The sequence below is a fragment of the Leopardus geoffroyi genome, chromosome A1, assembly GCF_018350155.1.
Source record: "Leopardus geoffroyi isolate Oge1 chromosome A1, O.geoffroyi_Oge1_pat1.0, whole genome shotgun sequence".
In the NCBI taxonomy this organism is placed as follows: Eukaryota; Metazoa; Chordata; class Mammalia; order Carnivora; family Felidae; genus Leopardus; species Leopardus geoffroyi.
This window is the reverse complement of record NC_059326.1, coordinates 192,988,507-193,011,245: the sequence shown is the minus strand read 5'-3', so window position 1 is coordinate 193,011,245 and position 22,739 is coordinate 192,988,507. Positions and strand designations below refer to the sequence as shown.

The window sequence follows — 22,739 nt, the reverse complement described above, 5'->3', positions numbered from 1 at the left end:
GGATCTCATCACTAAAACCCCACAAAACACCTCGGTGAGAATGGAGGAGTCGGGCTGTAATTTACGGCGTCCACTTCTCGCTGCCATTTGGCATTTTGCAAACTGCCACTGCCATTAGCCGTCACTTTTGAGTATTTATGATCTCGTGGTTGAAGCACTTTGATTCTCATAACAGAAACAGGGTCACATTTAGAAGATGTGCCCTACGCCGAGCTGGAAAATGAGATCCCCCGGGGTGGCTGATGGATGGGGCCGCACAGGGAAGCGTGGCCTGCCAGCCAGCCTGAGCTGTGCCCTTTCCCTACACCCCGCTTGGAAGCCGTCTTTATGTCTCAGGCCTTAGCCTGCCAGGCCTGGGCTCTCTGCTTGGCAATGGCCAAGGGCCTGGGGCAAAAAGACGTGCAGCTAAATACCACACTGTTTTCCACACGGATGCCCTTTACAGCCATGAGGTTGGCAAAGATAGAGCTAGGATTTGGCAGGAATTCCTCCGTGGTCCTAAACTGGTTCTTTGTGTCCCAGGTAGTGGGGCAGATTGTGGATATTGCAAGTGGGGAAGTGTGAGGGAAATACGGCACCAACATACTAAACTGGCAGTGGGAGAGACACCATCCCCTACTTTGGGCCTCAGTTTCTCCTCTGCTAAATGGGAGGATTTGGTCTTGCTGAGCTCTGAGGACCATTCTCCTAGCCCATTGAATCTCTTGGTTCCCATGAGATGCTTGGCTGCTAACTCATACAGGAGTTTTGATCAGTAGAGTTGAGGGTTTTCAGAGGAGGAAGGAAATCACATCTAAGTTGCAGTAAAAAAAAAAAAAAAAAAAAAAAAAAAATCAAGACATTCACTGTGTATAAAAAGGAGCACTGTCTCCGTCACTGTGTAATGCATGTTATGAGAGCCTGTCCACCAGGAGAGCCTATGAGAACTTAGACGGGCCCCTTCTCCTCCTAGACCCGTTTCTCCCTCTGCAGTATCTGTCCAGGATGCCACCTTACGCTAAATTGTGCCTCTTGGCTGGGACAGTTTCTTAGAGTTTGCTTGTTTCTGATGACCTTGACAGTTTCGAGGTTGAGTATTTTGTGAAATCTGATTTTGGGTTTGTCTGATATTTTTCTGCTGTTTTTAGATGAGAGTTATGGATTTGTGGGAGGAAGGACCGCAGATCAGGCTGCATTACATCAAGGGCACATACCATTAACATGACTTCACCCTTTGATGTGGACCTTGATCACCTGGCTGAGGTGGCGCTGGTCAGACTTTTCCACTGTGAAGTCACTCCTTTTCATGCTGCACTCCCTAGACAGAAGTCCCCAGGTGCACCCCACCCTCTATTTGGGGGTCATGACGTATTAGTAACGACTCCGGATGTGCCTGGCGCAGTGTTGGTGACCCGGGATATAGAGGTGGGTAAGAAGTGGGCTCTGCCCTCAGGGTGTCAGGGTCTAGAACGCAAGGCAAAACCACAGGTGTGCCGTCATAGGACCTGTGCAGCCAGAAGGTTCCCTGGGAGCACGAAGAAAGTCCCCTCACACCAGGCTTTCCTCTTTTATGTTTTTGTGCTTTAAGTGAATTTTCCTAATGCCCTCCATTTCCTTCAGCCATAAAATTTTAAATGTTAAAAAAAAAAAAAAGAATCTACCTTATTTCCTTTCCATACTTACCCTGTGACTCCTGGATGTTATTATTGTTTGAAGCATCTGCATTGCACTTTCCCTGTGTTGAAAGCATTTTTTTAGTCACTAATTAGTAATCCACATTAATATGCAGATTGAATTAATCTATTTTGGGCAGAAGTTTGTCTTGAAGAAACCAAGTAGCTGAAGTGTTATTCCTCCCCACCTGCACCCTCTGTGGCTCCCCCTGCACTTTACCCCGATCATTATTCGGATTATTGCTGTGATTATTAAGCGCAGAGGGAGCACCGCGAGGGTGTGCGGTGCTTGGAAGAACTCCGGGGAGGGCGCGGCCCCGCGCTCCGGACTCTGGAGCTGCGCGCCGGCTGCCATGGGGGATTCATTAGCGCTGGGAAACTGAAATTGGTCTCATAAATAGTCATCCTTGGGAAATGGTTTCGGCTCTCCTATTTTTATTTTAGTTGCACTAAGCTGAATTCCTCCCTAGCTCTGTTATTGTCTGAGGTGGTTGGGCTTCTACCTTCAGAAAAAAGCGTATCCTCCCTAATAAAACTACCATTGAGCTCTTACTATGTACCAGCGGCTCAGCACACCTTCTATTTGATTCACAACAGCCTCCTGGGGGAGGTTCCCTTCTTTTCCTCCTTGTAGAGAGGGGGCCGCTGAAGCTCAATGAGGTGAAATCCTCAAGGCTGGTAAATGTCAGAGCTGAGATTTGTACCCCTAACTGTAGGGTTTCAGAGCCCTCCCTGTTAATGCTTTTCTTTGGTCCACATTCAGGGCCTTCCCAGCCTTACTGCCCACTCTTCTCTGTGTTGTCACATCCCCTTCTCATCAGTCTCAGGTGAGCAGAAGGCCTTTCCATGGTGTTTCATTTCTGCCTCGTTGGAACTCTGCAAGGTAGGTACTGTTTCCATCCCCATTTTATTTATTTACTTATTTATTCATCCACAGTTTAGAGGCCAGGCTGGCTCAGGAGCCCTCTGCTGCAAGAAAGGAGGTTCTCTGTCCTCCCTTCCGCCTACCTGCCCTTCAGTGCACAGCTTGGAGTCACTACCCCGGGCAGGAAGGGTCTCTATCAGTGGTAGCCATTTGTTGAACACCACTTATTTGGCTAGTGTTGGGGTCGCGGATGTAAACGCACCATCCCTGCCCTCCAGGAGCTCACATTCCACTGGGGGAATGGAACACCTTCAGCTCCACATGTCCCATTAATTGGGCACTTCTGTTTCTGGCCTTGTAGTAATAGATGTCTGTGTTTTAATAAGCAATTACTATGTGTCAGATCTCTACTCACAGATTGATACCCCAGACTCCTGGTCATTTCCCATACCCTTCCTGGGAGGTAAGTTTATTGGAGTCCCCATTTAACAGGTGTGGAAACTGAAGGTCAGAGAAGACCTAAGTGCTTAAAGGAGAGACATTCAGGATATGGCAGAATTGCTATGCAAACCCAGATCTGTCTGAATCCACAGGCCCCCTTCTGAGTTAGTAGTATTTCCTGTGTGTGTGTGTGTGTGTGTGTGTGTAAGCCTACACTTAACTAGATATCAGGTAGAGGATTAGGTCAGTGAGGGACACAGTCCTGAATAGGATGTTATCCCTGTCCTTCTGGGCCTACAGGATGATAGGGTAACAGACACAAAAATAACCCTCAAATGATAAATGCTACAGGGCAGTTCCTGGTTCTGGCTGACCTTGGGCAAGTCTCTTCAATACTCTCAGCACATTTTCTCACCTATAAAACAGTGAGGAATACCTCGCAGGTTTATGGTAAGCCTTAGAGGAGAGAAAATACGTAAAGCGCTTGGTGTGTGGTGGGTCCAGTAAATGGTAGCAGTTAGCACAGAAGTGTTAGTGAGACCCTAATTACAGGTCAGAGTACTCAGTGAGGGTCAGTTTGATACAGTTTGGGGTGTCCCAGTCTGTCGGTTATAGATCTACAAAGAGATGCTTAAGGACATGGCCCATTTCCATTGGTTTTGTGTGTGTGTCTGTGTCCTCGGTTGGGTGTGAGTCTCCCTAGTACCTGGAAGGTGTATACTCAACATCTAATAAATGCTCCCTGATTGAAAACAACAGTTCTGTTCTGTGGCCAGTGAACAGTCTGGGAAGTCGGGGAAAAGTCACACGGGGGTAGCTTATTTATAAACCTTATTTAGCAACCGCAAGTGTCAACAAGAGATTGGTTGAGAAAAGGGAAATTCCAGGCCGGGTACACTGAGGTCTACAAAACCCAGAAGGTGCCGTTTCGGTGTGATGTGTCACAGGGTTAGACCTGGGGCTGACTCCCTGTCAGCTCCTTCCTAGCTCTGTAACCCGGGGCAGAACAAACATGGCAGAGCCTGAAGTGTCCTCATCATGATTTGGGTGAAAAATACTTGCCTTGCAAGACTGTGGAGATCAAATAAGATAATGCTTGGAATGCATTTAGCATAGCTCTCTGGTGCAGAGCAGAGCTTAAATGCTCAGTAAATGGCTGGAGGTGTTACTTTGAGGGGGCTCCTTGCCAAGAATCTGAGCCGCACAGAATTCTGTCTGATGGATGGTCTGTTTCAGATACCTGTCATTTTCACTTTTGACTGAGGTTCTTTCTGGAAATGCCCATGGATAGAATGTATTCTTGCCAGCTAGATGAGGCCCCTCTGGAGACACCCCACCCCAGCCCATTCCTGAGGAGTATGAGTTTGGAGTTTGGCCATTCCTTGGAATGCTGGGCCCCAGCTGGGGAGCAGAGCTACAGGATCCATCAGCCCGGAGCCCCTGGAATGTGGAAAGAGACATTTGGAGGGAGATAAAGGGTATTGTAGAATGCTACAAAATACAGATAAGCACAAACACAAGAAGATAATCCCCAGTGATTATGACCTTCCAGAGATAACCACAGTCACATTTTGGTATCTATCCACTCATATTTTTTGTTATTGTTGTTATGCATCTTAGTTTGGGCTGCTTTGACAAAATACCACATACTGCATGGTTTATAAACAACAGAAATTTATTGCTCACAGCCCTGGAGTCTGGAAGTCCAGGATCAGGGTGCCAGCACGGTCAGGATCTGGTGAAGGCCTCTTCCATGTTGCAGACTGGCAATTTCGATTTCTCGTTGTCACCACAAATAGAGAGCCGATGTGATGGTATTTGGAGGTGGGGCCTTTCGGAGGTAATTAGGTCATGAGGTTTGCACTCTCTTGAATGAATTAGTGCCTTTCTTAAAATGCCGTTAGACAGCAGTACTCTTTTCCCAAAGGATCTTTGAGAAAACATAACTTAATAATTTCTGTTGAGTGCTTACCCTGTAGCAGTCACTACTTAGGGAATTAACTATAGGGACTATTTTAATGCCCACAATGACCCCATAAGGTAGAACTACTATTGTCCCTGTTTTACAGATGAGAAACTGAGGCACAGAGTGGTTAAACAGTTTGCTCAAGGTCACATGGCCACTAAATGAAAGAACCAGGAGTCAAAGCCAGGCAGACTGATTCTGGTTGTGCATTATTAACTGCTCTGCAATATTGCCTCCTTTGGATGAATCTCAAAGAGAGGGGAAGTTGTTTATGGGGGAAGGTGCTGAAGCCTCCAAGAGCACCCAGTCCTATGTTCAAGAGCACCCAGACAGAGACAGGAAGAGTCACATCATGTGCTCAGTGAATGCTGTATTTCTCCTCTGTCTGCCATGTGCACTGCAAAGTGCTCAGAGAGAGTGGGGGTAGAAGGCAAGAGAGTCATCCCTGTTTTCTGCTCATGAATGGCACTTAAACTTCTGACATGTTCAAGCTCTGAGCTCTAAGAGGTGCTTAGAAAGCTTCTAGTTCATCACCCTGGTTTCACAGACAAGGGTCAGGGGCCCAACCAGGGAAGGACGTTGCCAAGGTCACCCAACGAGGGAGAGGCAGTGCCAGGAACCAGAAGCCAAGCCTCCAACCCAGTGCTAAGACCATGACCATGACCATGACCACAAACTCTTGGTTTTCATTGCCACATTACACACCAGTTGGAGATGAGAAGGCTCATTTCCTCCCAAACCCAGGGCTTTGCCCATGCTGAGAACCGAATGGCCACCCAGTGATGGGTGGATTACATTGTGAGATATCATTCACACAAGTCTGCTTTCCTCATTGCATAATCACAGCCGCATTTATAGGGAGAATCATTCTAGCCCCGCTGTGAAAATGAGATGGGATTCCAACCCCTGAAAGGCTTTCTCTGAGGAACATCAGAGCAGCTTTGTTCTGTGAGCCCAGACTGGTGAAATTGGGGGAGTTCAGTGTTTATCCATTTAATAAACAAGTTTAGAGTACCTCCTCTGTGCCAGGGAGGGTGATAATCCAGCAGTCAGCAGGGCAGCAGATGTGAAAACATATAAACCCCATAAGGTGGCACAGCTGCTGTGAGGGGAGCAGGTGCAGCAGCCGGAGAGGGCACACGCAGGGCAGTCACGTTTACCTGAGAATAAGACTTTGAGCAGGCACCAACTCTGGGCTACGTCTGGGAAGTTGAACGTGGACTTACTTGCCAGGCAGATGGGGGGGCCGGGCGTTCCTGGCAAGGGACAGAGCACGGTAGTGTGAAAAGCCCGCCATTTTTGTGTTCCGCAAAGTAATTAGGTGTAGCGCAGGGGAGGAGCCCAGAAGTAAGATAAAGATGGGGGTGCTAACCACCAGGGGACTGGTGCATTCCGCCCAGGAACTGAACCTTGACCCCAAAGACCGTGGGGAGCCAATGCAGGGAGTTAGGAAGCAGCCAAATGAGCAGCTCAGCTTTGCAATTTTAAAAGCTCACTGAGCTGTCATCTTGGAGAGCAGAGTGGAGGCCAGAAGACGTGTTTGAAGACTTGCGTGGTGGTTCAGGAGGACGAGATGAGGGCCAGAACCACCACCGTGGCAATGGGTATGGGTATACAAAGCCAAAGAAAAGAGGCCAGATGTGGGAGCAGTCGGAGAGGCAAGAGTCAGCACGACCAGGTCACCAGTAGGACATAGGGAGGAAGGGGCAAGGGGACATTGAGGCTGGTAGTGACAGCTAATGTGTGCTGCACACTTAACCTGTGTACCAGGCACAGCGCTGAGCACCCGGCGTGGGTTATCTCGTTTTAATCCCCAATCAGGCGCCATCTCTATAAACTTGCTGTACTCGAGTCACAGCTGAGAAAATTGGCTCAGAAAGGTCACAACCTGCCCACTGTAACAAAGAGAACAAGTCAAGTAGCTGGGGTTTGAACCCAAGCAGTTTGCTTCCTAAACTCCTGCTTTGAAGTGCACTGCCCCTCGGTTGCTGGGGTTTCTGGCTTTGGTCACTAGGTAAATGTGGACACTTTGCTCTAGTGTCGGCCATGTAGAGGAGTCAGAAGGGGAGAGGGTGCCCTGGTCTTATCGTTCCATATTAAGAACAGAACTGTTTTGGGCTCAGATAAGTTGCTAGGATGTATGCAGCAATACTAAAACTGGTTATGGATGGTTTTGAAATCGCTCTCAGTAGCGCCGTGGCTTTGCAGCTTTGCTTCGATTTCTGATGCAGTGGGAGGGGCACTAGATGGGGGGGGGGGGGTCAGACCCAGCCTGCAGGTGAGCCTCTACTGGTTTCCAGCCACATGATCGATCCTAAGTAAGTAAGTCACTTTAGGTCCCTTTACCCCCCTACATAATGAGGTGGTCAGTCTTGTCCACATGTGCATGAAGTCACCTGGAAAGCTTGTTAAAACAGACGTCTGGGACCCACCCCTAGAATAGTGATCCTTAGGCCTACAGTGGGGTCTAAGAAGTTGCATTTCAGGAGCTGCTGATGCTGTTGTACCGGGAGCTAGCCTCAAGCACCCCCGAGTGGTGGGTGCTGTCCCTCTTCCCTTTGAGCTTACGGCCCCACTCCAGTGGGCACAAACATGCCAGGCACGTGAGTGCACGCTCCAGTACCGGTATAGAGGACACTCAGCCCCAGGCAAAGAGCACTAAACAAGTGACAAGTGTGGCACTTTGAAACGATAACAGGATGCAGTCCACCCTGCCCTCCCATCCTCTTCTATTCCTTCTCATTCTTTTCCCACCACCGGTGACCCCAAGTCCAGCCCCCTCCCCAGAGTAATCTGTTTCCCTGTGGGGTTTTCAGGAATGATGGGTCAATGGAGGAACCCTACATCCCAACTGTTGTTTGGGCTAAGACACTGCCCTGAGCAGTTGATGAATGGACACGCAGGGCAGGCGTCCTCTCTGCAGATCTCAGAAGCTCACCAGCCTGAGGGGTGGGATTTCTCATAGAGCAGCCAACAGACCAACCTTCCACCTTGGTTGCGGTGGCCTGTGGCCTGAGTGTTGCCATGGGGTGAGGGGAGGAAAAGCTTCTCTCGCGCGCTTTCCCCGGCGTCACCTGTCTTGCTTCCTTGGCCTTCAGGGGCACATAAGGGAAGGCTTTTTTCTTGACCACACTCTGGGCATGGGCAGCCTCGTGCCTCTCTGTGACCCTGTGCCAGAGATCTGATGAAAAAATCTCAGGGAGACAAATGGAGATTACATGGAAATCAATCACGCGCAGCTGGTGTTCTCTGCAGGCAACTGTTCAATTTTATTTCCTTTTCATTTTTCTCCCCGTTCCCTGGGATCAACTCCTTGAAGAGCTTGACACCAGCCAGAGTTGTGTGATTAAGTGGTAAACTTAAGCTGGCTGCTAGAACCTTCTGTGTGTTTCTACGAAGTGGGCGATTGTTCAGGGCAGCAGTTGGGTCATAAGTCCTCTGGACCACTGAGGGCATGGGGCCTTTTTAAAGGCATTTTTTGGAGTCTTACCTATCAGTGCCTAGGGGAGCTTTTTAAATTATTTTCCCTTAAAACCCATTTGTCACTTTGGCTACTTTGGGCTGCAAGTAATGGAAGACCCAGTCATTTAAATGATACAAGGATCTATTAGCTCACATAACAAGAACCCTGGCGAAGGGCATCTGTGGGATTAAGTAATTCTGTGGCTCAGCAACACGATCTGAGATTTGTATTCCTGCCGTCTTTTGGCTCTGCCATACTCAGCATGTTCTGCCATGTTAAAGTTCCTCATTGCCCCCAGATGGCTGCTGTAGTTCCAGACATTACATGTAGGCACAGAAATCTGTAGGATGGATAACTGGACAAAATCAGAGTTCTTTTAGGAAGGGAGAAGGGGTTGGGGTGAGAAATGATCACTGGAGTGACTTAATCCAGGTATCAATCCTTGTTTAGAAACATTTACCCTTTCTGTTCTGAGTTGTTAACATCTTCTACAGGCATAATGAATGAGACTTTCACAGTATGCCCTCAACTTACTTTTCTAGTTTTAATTTCTTACCGTTCTCTGCGTGGAGCCGTTGGGTAGCCAAATAGGACCACTCGCTGTTGCCGGAATGTGCCACGCATCTCCTCTTTCCCACTTGCCTTTGCTTGGGCTGTGCCCTGTATCTGGAATACACCCTTTCTATGATCCCTGTCTCGACACAAGACATGTCCAGGACAGGGATAGAAATAGAGCCTATCTGCGGTGCCTGGATGGCTCAGTCGGTTGAGTGTCCTACTTTGGCTCAGGTCATGATTTCATGGTTTGTGATTTCAAGCCCCATGTCAGGCTCTGTGCTGACAGCTCAGGGCCTGGAGCCTGCTTTGGATTCTGTGTCTCCCTTTCTCTCTGCCCCTCCCTCGCTTGTACTCTCTCTCTCTCTCAAAAATAAACGAACATTAAAAAAAAGAAAGAATGAAAGTGAGCCTTTCTTTTCTCCCTCCTGTCCCTATCTTTGAAAAACAATCTTTCCATCATAAAACAAAATCCAGGATACAGAAAACCATACAAAACAACTGCAGGCTTAAAGAATTATGTAATTGTATTCTTTGATGTTTAAGGCCAAACAGAAGGGTTTGTGACACACTTTGTAGTCAGATACCGGGTTCACATATTTGTCTTCAAACACTGTCACGCTGTTTGGACGGGACGGCTTGATTCCTCGTTGTTTCGTAGTTGACCACAAGTGATTCTGATGTCAGCATTTCTGCATGGGCATCAGCAGCCGTCTCCTGAACCCAGATGCTCCCATCTTCCCCAGTCACCTTATCTGTGCCCTGGCGAAGGAAAGAAAGAACCCTGTTTGACTGGGCAGTGCTTCCTTCACGGTGTCATGCACTATCTCTTGGGTTTTTCTACCAACGTTGTGAAGTTATCACTCCCATTTTAGACATGTAGAAATGGAAGCTCAGAGAGGGTTAGCAGTTGCCCAGGGCTGTTTATCTGGTCAATTACAGAGTACGTTTTGAATCTCATTTGCTGAACTTCAAAACCAATATCTTTTGACTTCTTTACGCTTTCTTGCCCTTATGACTATATGTTTATCTGAGTAGAATTGTCTGACCCTGGATCTTGGAGGTTAGAAAGCCCCACTTCATCTTAGGCTTCCTAATATTCCCTATTTTTTAAAAAAAAGATGTTTGTATTAGGACTTTTTCAGTCACAAGTGACAGAAACTCATCTCAAACGGGCTTAAGCAAAAAAGGGACTTAACTGGAGTATGTAAGTAGAAGGATGGGGAAAGCACTGCCTTCAGGCATGGCTGGCTCCTGGGGCTGAGAAGCCTTCAGTAATCTCTGCTTGGGACTGGTTGCTTCTCCTCTGGCTGGCTCTCCCCCTTGTGGTGGCGAGAGGCCGCCAGCATCTCTAGGCTTCCTTCCTCCAGCTTGGCAGCTCCAGCAGAGAAAGAAAGGCTCTTTTCTGATCTTTGTAATCAAAGTCACTGAGCCGATCTCTGTGTCCACTCTGGGCCATGCCCTTGTCTGTAAGCCTTTTACAGAGATCAGGAAGGTACCATACTCTTTGTTAGGTCAGGTCTCTACTTGTGGAACTGAGAGAGAAGCCAGCCCCACCCCCAGACCTCATGAACTGATGCTGGAAGAAGGCAGGTTCCCCAAGATCTAGGTGTAGGTTCTAGAAAAACAAAGGAACGAAGACTGAGAAGGCAATTGCCTGCTTTTGTATTTAAGACAAGAGATACTTCAGTGTTAAGTGTCGTAGGGACTGAAAAACACCCTTAACCAGGATCCTGGCTTTCCAAGAAAGAAGGGCCAAATGCAGAATTTTAACACCACTTCAAAAACAGGTAATCTGTTATCAGCAGTTCAGATATTCTCTTTAAAAAAAAATTAAAGAACCGTTGGGACATTTGCCAAACCCACACTTTTCAAAATAGAAAAAGAAAGGGCAGGCTTGATTTTTCCCATGCATAACTAATATATGTACAATGCCAATTTCCTGAGGTCTTAACACAACTTCCTAGTAGAGCAATGCTTCATTTATCTGACATCATTAGGGAGTGAGGTTTTCTGGATGAGTGGGATTCTGCATTTGTGTTTTTAAGATATAAATCTGTAAAAAAACAAAACAAAACAAAACAAAACAAAACAAAAACTTTCTTGAAGCACTTCTTTGTACTAACAGAATGCGCTGATATGAGGAATATAAATAAACATTTCCTAAGCCATTTAAACATCATGCTTCTCTGAAGTTAGGATATATTCCAGTAGGTATGAGAATCCACAGCATCAACATGGCTCTTCTTTTCTGGACATCATTCAGGGGTGGGCCAATAACTGTAATGTTTATATGAAAATAACCATAAGTACATTATGGAGTAGAATGCAAAATTCTTATGAATTTTATAGATGAAACCTGAGTCGATTCTGTTACTAGGCAGATTCTACCTTTCGCTCCCCTCCCATCCCTGTTTCCTTTCACCAACGTGTCCAAGCTGCAATGTTTTTTTTGTTTTTTTTTTTTCCCTTCCTAAGTGTATATTGTCTTGAGCTATTCTCCATCACTACTTGGTCTTTACTTTATTCTAGGGAATAACTGAGCATTGCCAGGAAAAGCTAGATAGTCAAGCTTTTTAAAACGAATAGCATTAAAATTCACACATATACCTAAATCAGACTTGGCACGACAGGGGTTCTGTTATTTCTCTATATACTTTTTTTCATATTTGAAGATCAATCCAAAATTCCAATTATATTTCTCTCAGATGGTGATTTTTTAAAACTTCATTTAGTTCAGAAACTTTTTTTTTTACTTTTTATTTTGAAATCATTTTAGATTTACAAAAAATGGTGCAAAAATATTCCTTTATACCCTTCACCCAGATTCCCCTAATGTTAACATCTAATACAACCATAATACAATTATCTAGACCATGAAGCGACATTATTAATTGATCCACAGACCTTATTTGAACCTTGCCATTTTTTTCCCCACTAGTCTTTGTTTTTTCTGTTCCAGGATCCCACATTACATTTAGTTGTCATGTCTCCTCAGTGTCCTCCAATTTGTGATGTTTCTTGAGTCTTGTGTGTTTCATGACCTTAACGCTTTGAAAAGAGCGACCCGTTATTTTGTAGAATGTCCCCCAATTTGGGTTTGTGTGATGTTTCTCATAATTCGTTTGATGCATTTGGGCAAGAACACCACAGAGGTGATGTGCCCTTCTCAGCTCATCACATCAGAGATACATGGCGAGTTATTACCAGCAGTGTTCGGATGATGTATGCCATGGTTCTCCAGCATACAGTTACTATTTTCCCCTGTGCAATTAGTAAGTATCTTGTAGGGAGATAACTTTGAGACTATGTGAAAGTCCAGTTGTAGGACATTTTTCTTCAAAGGATGTTTTATGGGAAAGCCTAGCACAGAAAACAGGTAGAAATGAGGGGTTTTTATTGAAATAGACACGGGATGGGGTTGGCAGCCCAGCAGCCTCCACCCGCTTCCCTCCCCAACACAACCCCTGAGTCACCTCTGTTGAACCCATAAGCCTCTGTGGAATGCCGTGTGAAAATCACGGCTCTGGACTGTGGCGTTTGGCTTTTGGCTTTTACGACACCTACACGTACGCCGTGAGCCCCTGGACTCAAAATATTCCACAGGATGCTATTCTTCCAAACTGAAAAGAACATAGTTAGATTTAACTTAAACGACATGAGGTACACCTGATGTCAATCAGCAAACATTTATTTAGCATCTTCTGTATAGCAATCCCTGTGCTAAATCCAGAGAATATAAAATCCACAAAATGCAATCCCTTCCCATGGATCCTGCATCTTTTCTTTCCAAACAGTGAGAACTCCATAATCTAGACTGAAGAAAGAAACGTGATGGGAGAAAAGAAACCAACAAACAAAATTTGGCTTTTTTTTTTCCTTTTTTTTTTTTTTTAGGAAAGAAAGATACTTGAGGTTTTGAGGGTTGTGTTTTGAGTGAATGCAGAGACCATTTTGACCTGAGTAGCCATCATATCTTGGTCAAAAGCAATTACTTTTCCTCCTGAGCAGCATGTGTACTTTAATGGGGGGGGGGGGGGGGAAAGAGTTGAGAGAGACTGTTCTAATGCCCTCGGTCCCCCCAGAAAGAGCCACCCTTTGGTGCCTTTGATTTTCCTTCCCATGTTTGAAAGACTCCAAATTCTTGTCCTTCATGGATGAGGTGTTTGAGCTGTCCGTAATTACATTATTATTCCAGACACTGTCTGATGCTTCTTGCTGAGGAGGGAGGATTAGGCCGAGGAGGGAGCGTGCACCCAGTCATCTGCCCTGTGCCTGGCAAAGGAGATTATGCCTCTAGAAAGGAGGTTTCTGGCTGAGGCTTTGTTACTTAATTAGTCTCCTGTCTCTTTTCCCTTTATGACAGCGGCAGGATCCAGGATGCACCCCCTTTTTAGATGAATGCAGTGCCTCTAACGAAGTTTTATAATCGCTCCTTTTAAACAAATCAGAAAATTGTCAAAACCCCTGTAGTCACGGGGAATTCAGGGGGTAGGAAATAACTTTTAAAGGCATATGTTTCTCGAGGGAGTAAAGTAGCAAATACCATCTCTTTAAATTCTGTTTAACATGAAGCGTTTATTGACTGTTCATGATGGTTCTGCACAATTTAATGCTCTTTTAAGTGAATATTATTTAGCTTCTTCACGCAAGTCGATGCAGACTTGTGGATCTGTAAATTTAGATGCTGATCACAACCAGAAGTCAATGTGTAAAACGGTTACAATTTAATTAACTGGTAATAGATCTTATGCAATGTCAGGTTAAAGGGAATGTATAAATATTGCTTTATGAACCAGCCTTTGCAGAAAGTGTAGACACCGGCCATTCTCTCTCTTCTCCTTCTCATGGGAAGAGTTATGGGATGGCCCGATTACTGCAAAGAGTGTGAGGTGGGGTGGAAGCGGGGCGGGGGGGGGGGGGTACTGGTTATTAAACAGCTGTGTCCAGCCAATCAGCCTGCAAGAATTTGACTTCAGAGGTCAATAAAGATTCCTGACACCATTAATTTCATTTTATTAGATGCCATTGAAACGCATCAATTCATGCTTTGTCTTTGTCTTTTGATGGAGAAAGAAAGAGAGACAGTTTTGAAGGCTCGTAAGTAGATTTGAACAAAAGAGCAAGCATTAGTTTAGCCTTGCAGGTGGGGAGACTGGGAAACTGAGGCCCAGAAAGAGGGGGACCTGGCCCTTGGCCCTGTCTGACAGCACTGCATGCAGTTGGTGAAGCCAAGGACCTCAGAGAGTTTATCCCAAACCCAATATCCCTTAGCAGCTTTGCCCTGATTTCTTGTCCCTTTAGGAGATGAGGCCCTTGGGCACTGGAGCTCATTTGTTCGGCAGCTCTGTGTTAAGCACCAAGGGAAAAAGTGTCCCGCTGCCTTTCTTCCACCAGCCAAGTTGGCCCCAGCTGAGAGTTTTATTCCCACTACCTGAAGCATATCTGCTCCACCTTAAAAGACCGGGAAGTGGGGCGCCTGGGTGGCTCAGTCTGTGGAGCATCTGACGTCAGCTCAGGTCATGATCTCACGGTTTGTGAGTTTGAGCCTCGTGTCGGGCTCTGTGCTGACAGCTCAGAGCCTGGAGCCTGTTTCGGATTCTGTGGCTCCCCCTCTCTCTGCCCCTCCCCCGCTCATGCTCTGTCTCTCTCTCTCTCTCTGTCAAAAATAAATAAACACTAGAAAAAAAAAAAAAAGACCGGGAAGAGCCCTGGACTAGGACTAGGAGTCACATGATCTGTGAACCTGAGACCAACCACTAGCCCAGGTTAGACGCCCCTGCGTGGACTTCCTGCAGTTCCCTCAGTTTACCAGCGTTCACATTTTGTTGTTGTAGCTCATTTAATTATCCTCCCCACCCAGTCCGACCTATCTAGCTCACCGCCGTGTCCCCTGGGCCTAGGACACAGCACCTGACACACAGTGGATGCTTCGTGACGATTCAAGAATGAGTGGATTCACCTCAGATCTGCAAACCTTCTTCTGCAAGATGGGCGTGATCACTTGTTCGCTTTCTACCCCATGTGGGGACAAGCGAGCTGACATTTGTGGAAGAGCCATAGGTGCTACATGAACGTGGAGAGAGAGTTCCTGTGAGTCACTGGCACTATTGTCATGTCCTAGGCTGTAGCTATATCGCATTAGCTCCTCTTGCTATGATTACCTTTTGGCGAGAATACATCTGAGTGACTGTCAGTATTGTGCCTAGAATGAGAGACTCCCAGCGTTTAAAGACACCTCCCATGTGTTCCTCTGCCCCCATGTTATGGATTAAGGAGGGGCCCAGAGAGGTTGATTTACCTGCCTCGTATCATGCAGGCAATCTGTGGCTAAGCCAGGAGTAAGTCCCAGGATCCCTGATCCTGCCACCCGCCACTCAGTGCTTCAAGGCTTCATTGCTCTTGGAGAAGCTGTGGAGAATTTAATTAGCTCCGGTCTGAGATGTGATACATGGCAGAGCTCATTACTGTCGGGAAGCTGGTGGGTATCACTCTGCAATGCCGTCCCCTGTTACAGTTCAGTGCCCCCAGTTAACTCCGGCAGTCAAGACAGCCCGCCGGCCAAGTATCCTGGAGGGCCACTTTCAACACAGAAACCCAGATTCTGCAGTGCCCCTCAGATGCACTCCCTTCCACCTCAGCCTCACCTGCTGCCCTCCCCTGAAATGGCTGCTGATGCCAAACGGAGGCCTTAAGTTGTTGAGAAGCATTTCCTAGTTAAGAGGCATGAGATCATTTTGCTTGGCACTAAGCTGGGCTCTGACCAAGAACTCTTAGAAGTCATCAACCAGAGGGGCGCCTGGGTGGCTCAGTCAGTTGAGCGTCCGACTTCGGCTCAGGTCATGATCTCACGGTCCGTGAGTTCGAGCCCCGCGTCAGGCTCTGTGCTGACAGCTCAGAGCCTGTAGCCTGTTTCAGATTCTGTGTCTCCCTCTCTCTCTGACCCTCCCCCTTCATGCTCTGTCTCTCTCTGTCCCAAAAATAAATAAATGTTGAAAAAAAAAAGTCATCAACCAGAGACTGCTCCCAAGCCGTTGATGCGGTGAGCAAGAGGAACGTGCTTTATGATCCACCAGGATCAGGGAGGAATACCTTTTCTGGACTAGACTTTGTTTTTATTCTTTTATTGCCAACACCAGGAAATGCAAAAGGAGATTGGGGAGCAGGTGCAGATTAAAGGAAAACAGAAGAGACATGACAAGTAAATACAAGGCAGAATCCCCGATTGGATCCTGGTTTGAGGAAAAGATAACTGTAAAAGCACTTTGGAGACAGACAGTCACAAGTGTTGACGAGGAAGTAGAGGAATTGGAACCCTTATGCATTGCTGGTGAGACTGTGAAATGATGCAGTATCTTTGGAAAACAGCGCCCAGGTTCCTCAAAAGGTTGGACACAGTTGCCATGTGACCCAGCAATTCCAATCCTTGCTGAAACATACATCCACACAAAAACTTGTGCATGGATGTTCATGGCAGCATTATTCGTAGCAGACAAAGGGTGGAGACAACTGAGATGTCTGTCAACTGATGAATGGATGCACAAAATTTGGTTTATCCGTAGTACTGTGGAATATCATTCGGCTGTAGAAAGGAATGAGGGACTGATACCTGCTACAACACAATGAACCTTGGAAACATTATGCTAAGTGAAAGAAACCAGAAACAAAAGGTCACCTATTGCATGATTCCATTTATATGAAATGTCCAGGAGAGGCAAATCCATAGAGAGAGAACATAGACTAGTGGTTCCCAAAGACTGGGGGGAGGAAGAAATGGGGAGTGCCTGATATTGGTACAGAGTTTCCTTTTGGGGTGATGAGAATGGTCTAGAATTAGTGGTGAAGATTGCACAATTTTGTGAGACTACTAAAAACCACTACATTGTACAATTTAAGAGGGTGGATTTTATGTTATGTGACTCATGTGCCAATTAAAAAAATTAATAAAAATAATTTGAGAGACAGTGGGAAAATTTGAATACAGAGTGTATATTAGATAATAGTTGATATCAATGTGATAATGGAATTGTGGTTATATAGGAGAATGTTCTTTTGCTTGTGAAATGCATACTGAAGTACTTAGTGGTCAAGCATCATGATGTCTGCAATTTACTTTCACATGATTCAGCAAAAACCGTATAAAGAGGTTGGTGAGCAAATGTGGTAAATACTAATAAGTGGCAAACCTAAGAGAAGGGTATACTGGTGGTGTTCTTTTTATTATTCATACAACTTTTCTGTTGAAATTGTTCAAAATAATAGGTTGGCAAATCTCACTTTTTAAAGTGAGGTGGGAATGTTAGAATACCGAGGGACAGAGACAATTTAAAGGGCTTTTTGGCTTTCTGCCGTGACCCTTTAGTCTCTCTAGCACAAGGCTAAACAAACACTGGTTTCAGCCTTCCCCAGAGGAGATTAATTCCTTGTCTGAGCAGTACAGACCCCCACTCAGCTCTTAGGGAGTGCCTGAAACCACAGCCAAACATTGCAAGCCCACCTGTCAACTTCCTGACCTCCAATGGGCAGAACTGACAGCCCAGGGGACCTCCTGCCCCCCACAGCTCCCTCTCTGACCTCATTCCAGGGAAGGGGAGGAGCCTTGGTGGGCAGACTTTTTTTCTCTCTTCTCGAAGGGAAACACTGAAAGATAGCAAGTATAATTTCTGAAGAGCAAGTGTTCTCAGTGAGTTTTCCAAGCCTTACGTGTTCTTCCCTTGTTGGCAGTATTTATATTTTGAGAAGGGATGTTTTGGAGCCTTATGGTAACTTGTCCAGTCCCTTATTTCTTTGTCCTGCTCCCCCATATGTGAAAGAACCAGCAGGGTCTCAGGTAGTCTTTAGACTCATGAAGGAGAATTTGACCACATCAGTTCCAGAACAAATGGGAGGAACAATAGTGGAGAACATCAGACCTCAGAAGAAAGGGACACCCCTGTGGAAGGTGCCTCAGAGCTGCCCTGTTTCCTGATGCCGACGAGACCTTCCTTGAGAGAAATCCATTGCCCTCACCCTCGTGCCCACCCACAAAGTGTAGTCAGGAGCATTTGCGAAAGCTTTAAACCAACAATTGCTTTTATAGTCTGCAGACTGATTTTTCAATGTGCAGATTTGCTATAAATTTATAGAGTGTTTTGATTCTAAATTCACAATGTGCATCTTTAATGGCTCCAAGTTTGGATAATTTCATGCTGTTTATATCCTAGCAGCAATGGTTTATGCATATTTCCCAAGCTATTACCCTCCTAGGAGAAGAGTGAACAACCTCCTTTTACAAAAGACAGTCCCATATGTCCTGGTTTCGCGTGTCTCTCTCCAAAGATCATTTTGCATTGAGATGCGAGGAGAGCATGACAGCTGGATGAGGCACCCACCCCAGTTTGCAGGCAGGTTGGGTTTGTGGGTTTCCTGGACTCTCCTACCCGGCTCCCAGATGGCCCTGCATTTGAAAATCACCAGTTAGGCACTTTGCAGTCACCTGGAGTTTTTCTACTAAGACACTTTTCAGCTTGATTTTTAAAATACGTTGCCCACCTCCCTCCATTCCCATCAGGAGAGAACTTTGTTATTAACATGTGATGAGACTCTTAAAAAAAGAGCCAGGAATTTGCTTTCCGGGAGTCCAACCTGAGGTGGTAATCAGAAATGTGAGATGTGAGGATGTTTACTGAAACTTACAAAAAAATTTTTTATAATAGTAAAATATATATAACATAAAAAAATGTAATAGTGGAAAATTGGAAGCAATTAAATGTCCAGCAGTAGGGGATATGATTCACCCATGTAATAGAATATAATACACCCTTTGAAAATACTACTTTCTAAGAATTTTTAATGATAGGAAATTTCTATTGACACACAATGACAGGTGAAGAAAGATGGTTTCAGACCTCCAGTTATGCCTCCAGACTTCAGATTTCAGCCACATGCCTTGAAACAAGATAGAAAGGGTAACCACAGAATTATCAGCAGTGGTTACTATTGGATGGTGGAATTATGGAGGATTTTTTATTTTCTTATTTTTATTCTTTAAAGTTTATTTATTTATTTTGGTAGAGAGAGAGAGAATCCAAAGCAGGCCCTGCCCTCCACGCTGAGCCCGACATGGGGCTCAGTCTCACAACTAATCACGACTTCAGCCGAAATCAAGAGTCAGACATTCAATCAACTGAACCACACAGGCACCCTGAGGATTTTTTAAATTACATATTTTTTTAAATTTTGAGATAATTGTGGATTTTACATGTAGTTATAAAAACATCACAAAGAGGTCCTCTGCACCCTTTTCCCTAGTTTCCTATAGGGTATTTAAATTTTCTTCTCTGTGCTTTTATGGTTTCCAAAAAAATCTACAGTCAGGGAAAACAAAATTAAGGGCTGTCATTAAAAACAAAGTTATCGATCCTTCCAGAGAACCTTGCTCCAGGTTGTAACTGGTCTGTCTTCCCTTTTCTTGGACCCCAAATCCCATTGCCTGTCCTTTTGGTCCACTGTAGATCTTAGCACCTGCTAATCTTGTAGTTAATCAGATCTTTGCCCATGAGTGGACTTTCATACAGTGAGTTCATGCTGGAACAACAGGACATACTTCCAGAAGCCTCCAGTTTACTCAAACTACTTGGAGAAGAAAAGAAAGAAACAGGAGCACCTGGGTGGCTCAGTCAGTTGAGCGTCTGACTTTAGCTCAAGTCATGATCTCACAGTTCATGAGTTCAAGCTCCACATCAGGCTCTCTGCTGTCGGTGCAGAGCCTTCTTTGGATCCGCTGTCCCCTTCTGTCTCTTTGTACCTTCCCCACTCATGCCATCTCTCTCTCAAAAATAAATAAATGTTAAAAAAAGGAAGAAACACATTACTTTTAGATTAAATTAAGACATCCATTATAGAGTGGAAAGTAAGAATTGAGATGTGATGAATATTTAAGATAAAGCAGAGTCACTGAGAAACACTGCTAGTGAATGTTGAAGAAATGCTTCCTGAGTTGAACTATGCCGTCTGGTGAATATCGGGAAACACACAGCACTGTTGGAGATCATGGGAAAGAGCATGACTGGTCATTCTGCTTAACTTTTGAAGACAAGGTTTAGATTTTTGTCTTTGTTTTCATGCCACGTCTTGCTGGAACACCCCATCCTGAGAGGTCAGGGGCCCTGGGTTGGTTTCTTGACACCAGCATTGACCTCTGTGGGAACCTGGCAGGACGTCTTGTCTCTGGGCCCCCTCTTCCTTGCCAGCAGAATGAACTGTTCAGACCAGAGCACTCCAGTGGGCTCTCTAACTCTGAGGTGCTCAGGTCAGTCAGCGTGAAGCGTGTGACTTTCCCAGGTTTCTCAGACTCCTGGGAAGGAGGGAAGGACACCTAGGGAAGGACAATGCACAGGGAACCTGCAAGGGCATTAGCTTCCTTGGAAGCTAGTCTTCATTGATTTGGGTCTCCTTCTGCCTCTTGCTGACCTTTCCTGTCAGCACGTCTCTTTTGTCATTAAAAAAAAAAAAAAAAAAACTCGAGTGAAAGAAGGTTGTAGAAATTGATTAAGTAGACACCCCCATTTTTCCCACTTTTTCTCTCTCCTAAAGATTATCTTAGAGATGCCAAAAGCAACTTTTATAGGCAAGTTGGTCTTTTACAAAAGATGTGTTTACAAAGCATGAAATTAACATTTTTGCACAGAGCCAAATAATTGCTTAAAACATGGTGACTTTCAGCAAGTTTGTAGCTTGAACAGTTATTAGTAAGGTCAGATGCTACGTGCACTAATGCAATTATCGGACTCCACCACCAAAGCAAACTTGGCCAAGCATCTTGTGAGGGAACAGGTGTTCCTAAGCCATTCACCCATGAGGTCATTTCAGATGTTGGGAGCAGCACCATCCATTAACATTGCGGTCCACCGAATGCTTCAGTGTCACAGGGCCACCCCACTCCTGGAGCTTCAGACCCCTATAAGTCCACTTGTAAAGTTACCCCTGAGCCCCCTGGCCAGGAGGAGCTGAAGAGATTAACCAATGTCCAAGCACTTCACTCCTTACGAGTGGGGAGGCTTCCCCTTCAGACTAGACAGCGCATTTGGATTAGAGAGAATCAGATGCCAGCATCCAAAGGGAAGGGACAATAGAGCAGACACATTTGGGCAAACAGCTTGTATATTTCAGTAGCAATTTAGGACATCCTTAAGTTCATAAAGGTGACCAAAGAACATTAAGTTCCCTCCAGGAAAATCTATTCAAGGAGTTATGTTGGTGCGTGATTTTGGATTTGCATTCTTATTGGTAATGTTAGGCGGTATAACAGATCAACCCTGAAATGTCAGTGTTGTAACTCACAGAGATTTATTTCTCATTTACAAATTACACTCTGGCGTAGGTCTCCAGAGCACTCCAGAAAGGAGAGGGGGAAGGTGGAATTATTGAGAGATTCCCAGGGAACTTACCTAAAATTCATTTGGGGAAACATGAAGAACCTGAGATGTCTCATCTTTTTGTGGCTCAGAGTCATGCGGTGCAAAAAAGAAAATTCTCCCTTCCCTGTGCTTACCCACTGGTGGAGTGTATACTCTAAAAACAAAGGGAACGTGTTTGAGATGACCTCCACTGCCTGGGATCAGGTTTTGCAGAGTACAGAGTACAAGTATTGGAGCCAGACAGACCCGGGTTCAAGTCCCGGCTTTACCACTTGCTATATCCGTGGCCCTGGGCAAGTTACCAACGCCTTGTACAATTTTAGCTACTGTCTGCAACTTGGGGAAAATAATTGTACCCACCTCAGAGGGTTGTTTTGAGGGTAAATGAGATGATGCACTGAGAGGGAATTATTCCAGGGGCTAGCACACAGTACGCACCCATTCATCCGTTCAGTTCATTCAGCTAACAGTTTTTGAGCACCTCTGTGACTGCTACAGCTAGCTGCCCTAGAACTAGTGCTTCCCCTGCCCTTCTCTTCTGGCACTTCTAGTGCAGGCACAGATAGGCATTAATTAAATAATCACTCTAAATGTCTACTTGCTCACCTTTTTAAAAAATGTTTATTCATTTTTGAGAGAGAGACAGAGTGTGAGTAGGGGAGGGGCAGACAGCGAGGGGGACCCGGAATCCGAAGCAAGCATGCTCCGGGCTCTGAGCTGTCAGCCCAGAGCCTGATGTGGGGCTCGAACTCATGAACCATTAGATCATGACTTGAGCCAAAGTCAGACACTTAACCCACTGAGCCACCCAGTCGCCCGCCCCCCCCCCCCCACCCAAGGCCTATTTATTAACTTGATGCTCTGAAGAATAGGATTGCTGTGTTTGCCAGAAGCCTTGACCGAGAAGTCAGGGAGGGCTTCTCAGAGGAAGTGGCATCTGAGCTGAGATGTGAAATGAACTTGGTGCAGTGGGAACAGTGTGACCGTTGTTTTTGAGGAAATAGCACGTGCAGAGACCCTATGGCAGGAGAAAGTGGGGTGCCTTCGAAGAACTCAGGAAAGTGTCCAGAGCTCTGAGACCAAGGGGAGCGTGGTACAGGATGGGCTGGCGTGGTGGGCAGAGGCTAGGCCATGTAGGACCTCGTGAGAATGTTAAGGAGTTGGGTTTCATCTTAAGAGCCATGGGAAGTCATTGAAGGTTTTTAAGCAGGGGCTTAAAAATTACTAAGCTCAAGGGGCGCCTGGGTGGCGCAGTCGGTTGAGCGTCCGACTTCAGCCAGGTCACGATCTCGCGGTCCGTGAGTTCGAGCCCCGCGTCGGGCTCTGGGCTGATGGCTCAGAGCCTGGAGCCTGTTTCCGATTCTGTGTCTCCCTCTCTCTCTGCCCCTCCCCCGTTCAT

General features: G+C 45.8%; 1 protein-coding gene across 3 annotated transcripts in view; it reads left to right on the top strand.

Annotated features, from left to right (window-relative positions):
• The window catches only part of GALNT10 (polypeptide N-acetylgalactosaminyltransferase 10), a 224,938-nt gene that overhangs the window by 45,133 nt on the left and 157,066 nt on the right, over positions 1 to 22,739 (top strand). Inside the window, exon 1 of one of the 3 annotated variants that reach the window (XM_045436507.1) lies at positions 1,186 to 1,404. The exons of the other annotated variants lie outside the window; for them this stretch is intronic. Within the exon in view, the coding sequence (XP_045292463.1) occupies positions 1,201 to 1,404 (204 nt within the window). The 5' untranslated portion in view covers positions 1,186 to 1,200. Of the gene's footprint in view, positions 1 to 1,185; positions 1,405 to 22,739 lie in introns of those variants that run through there. 3 annotated transcript variants of the gene reach the window in all.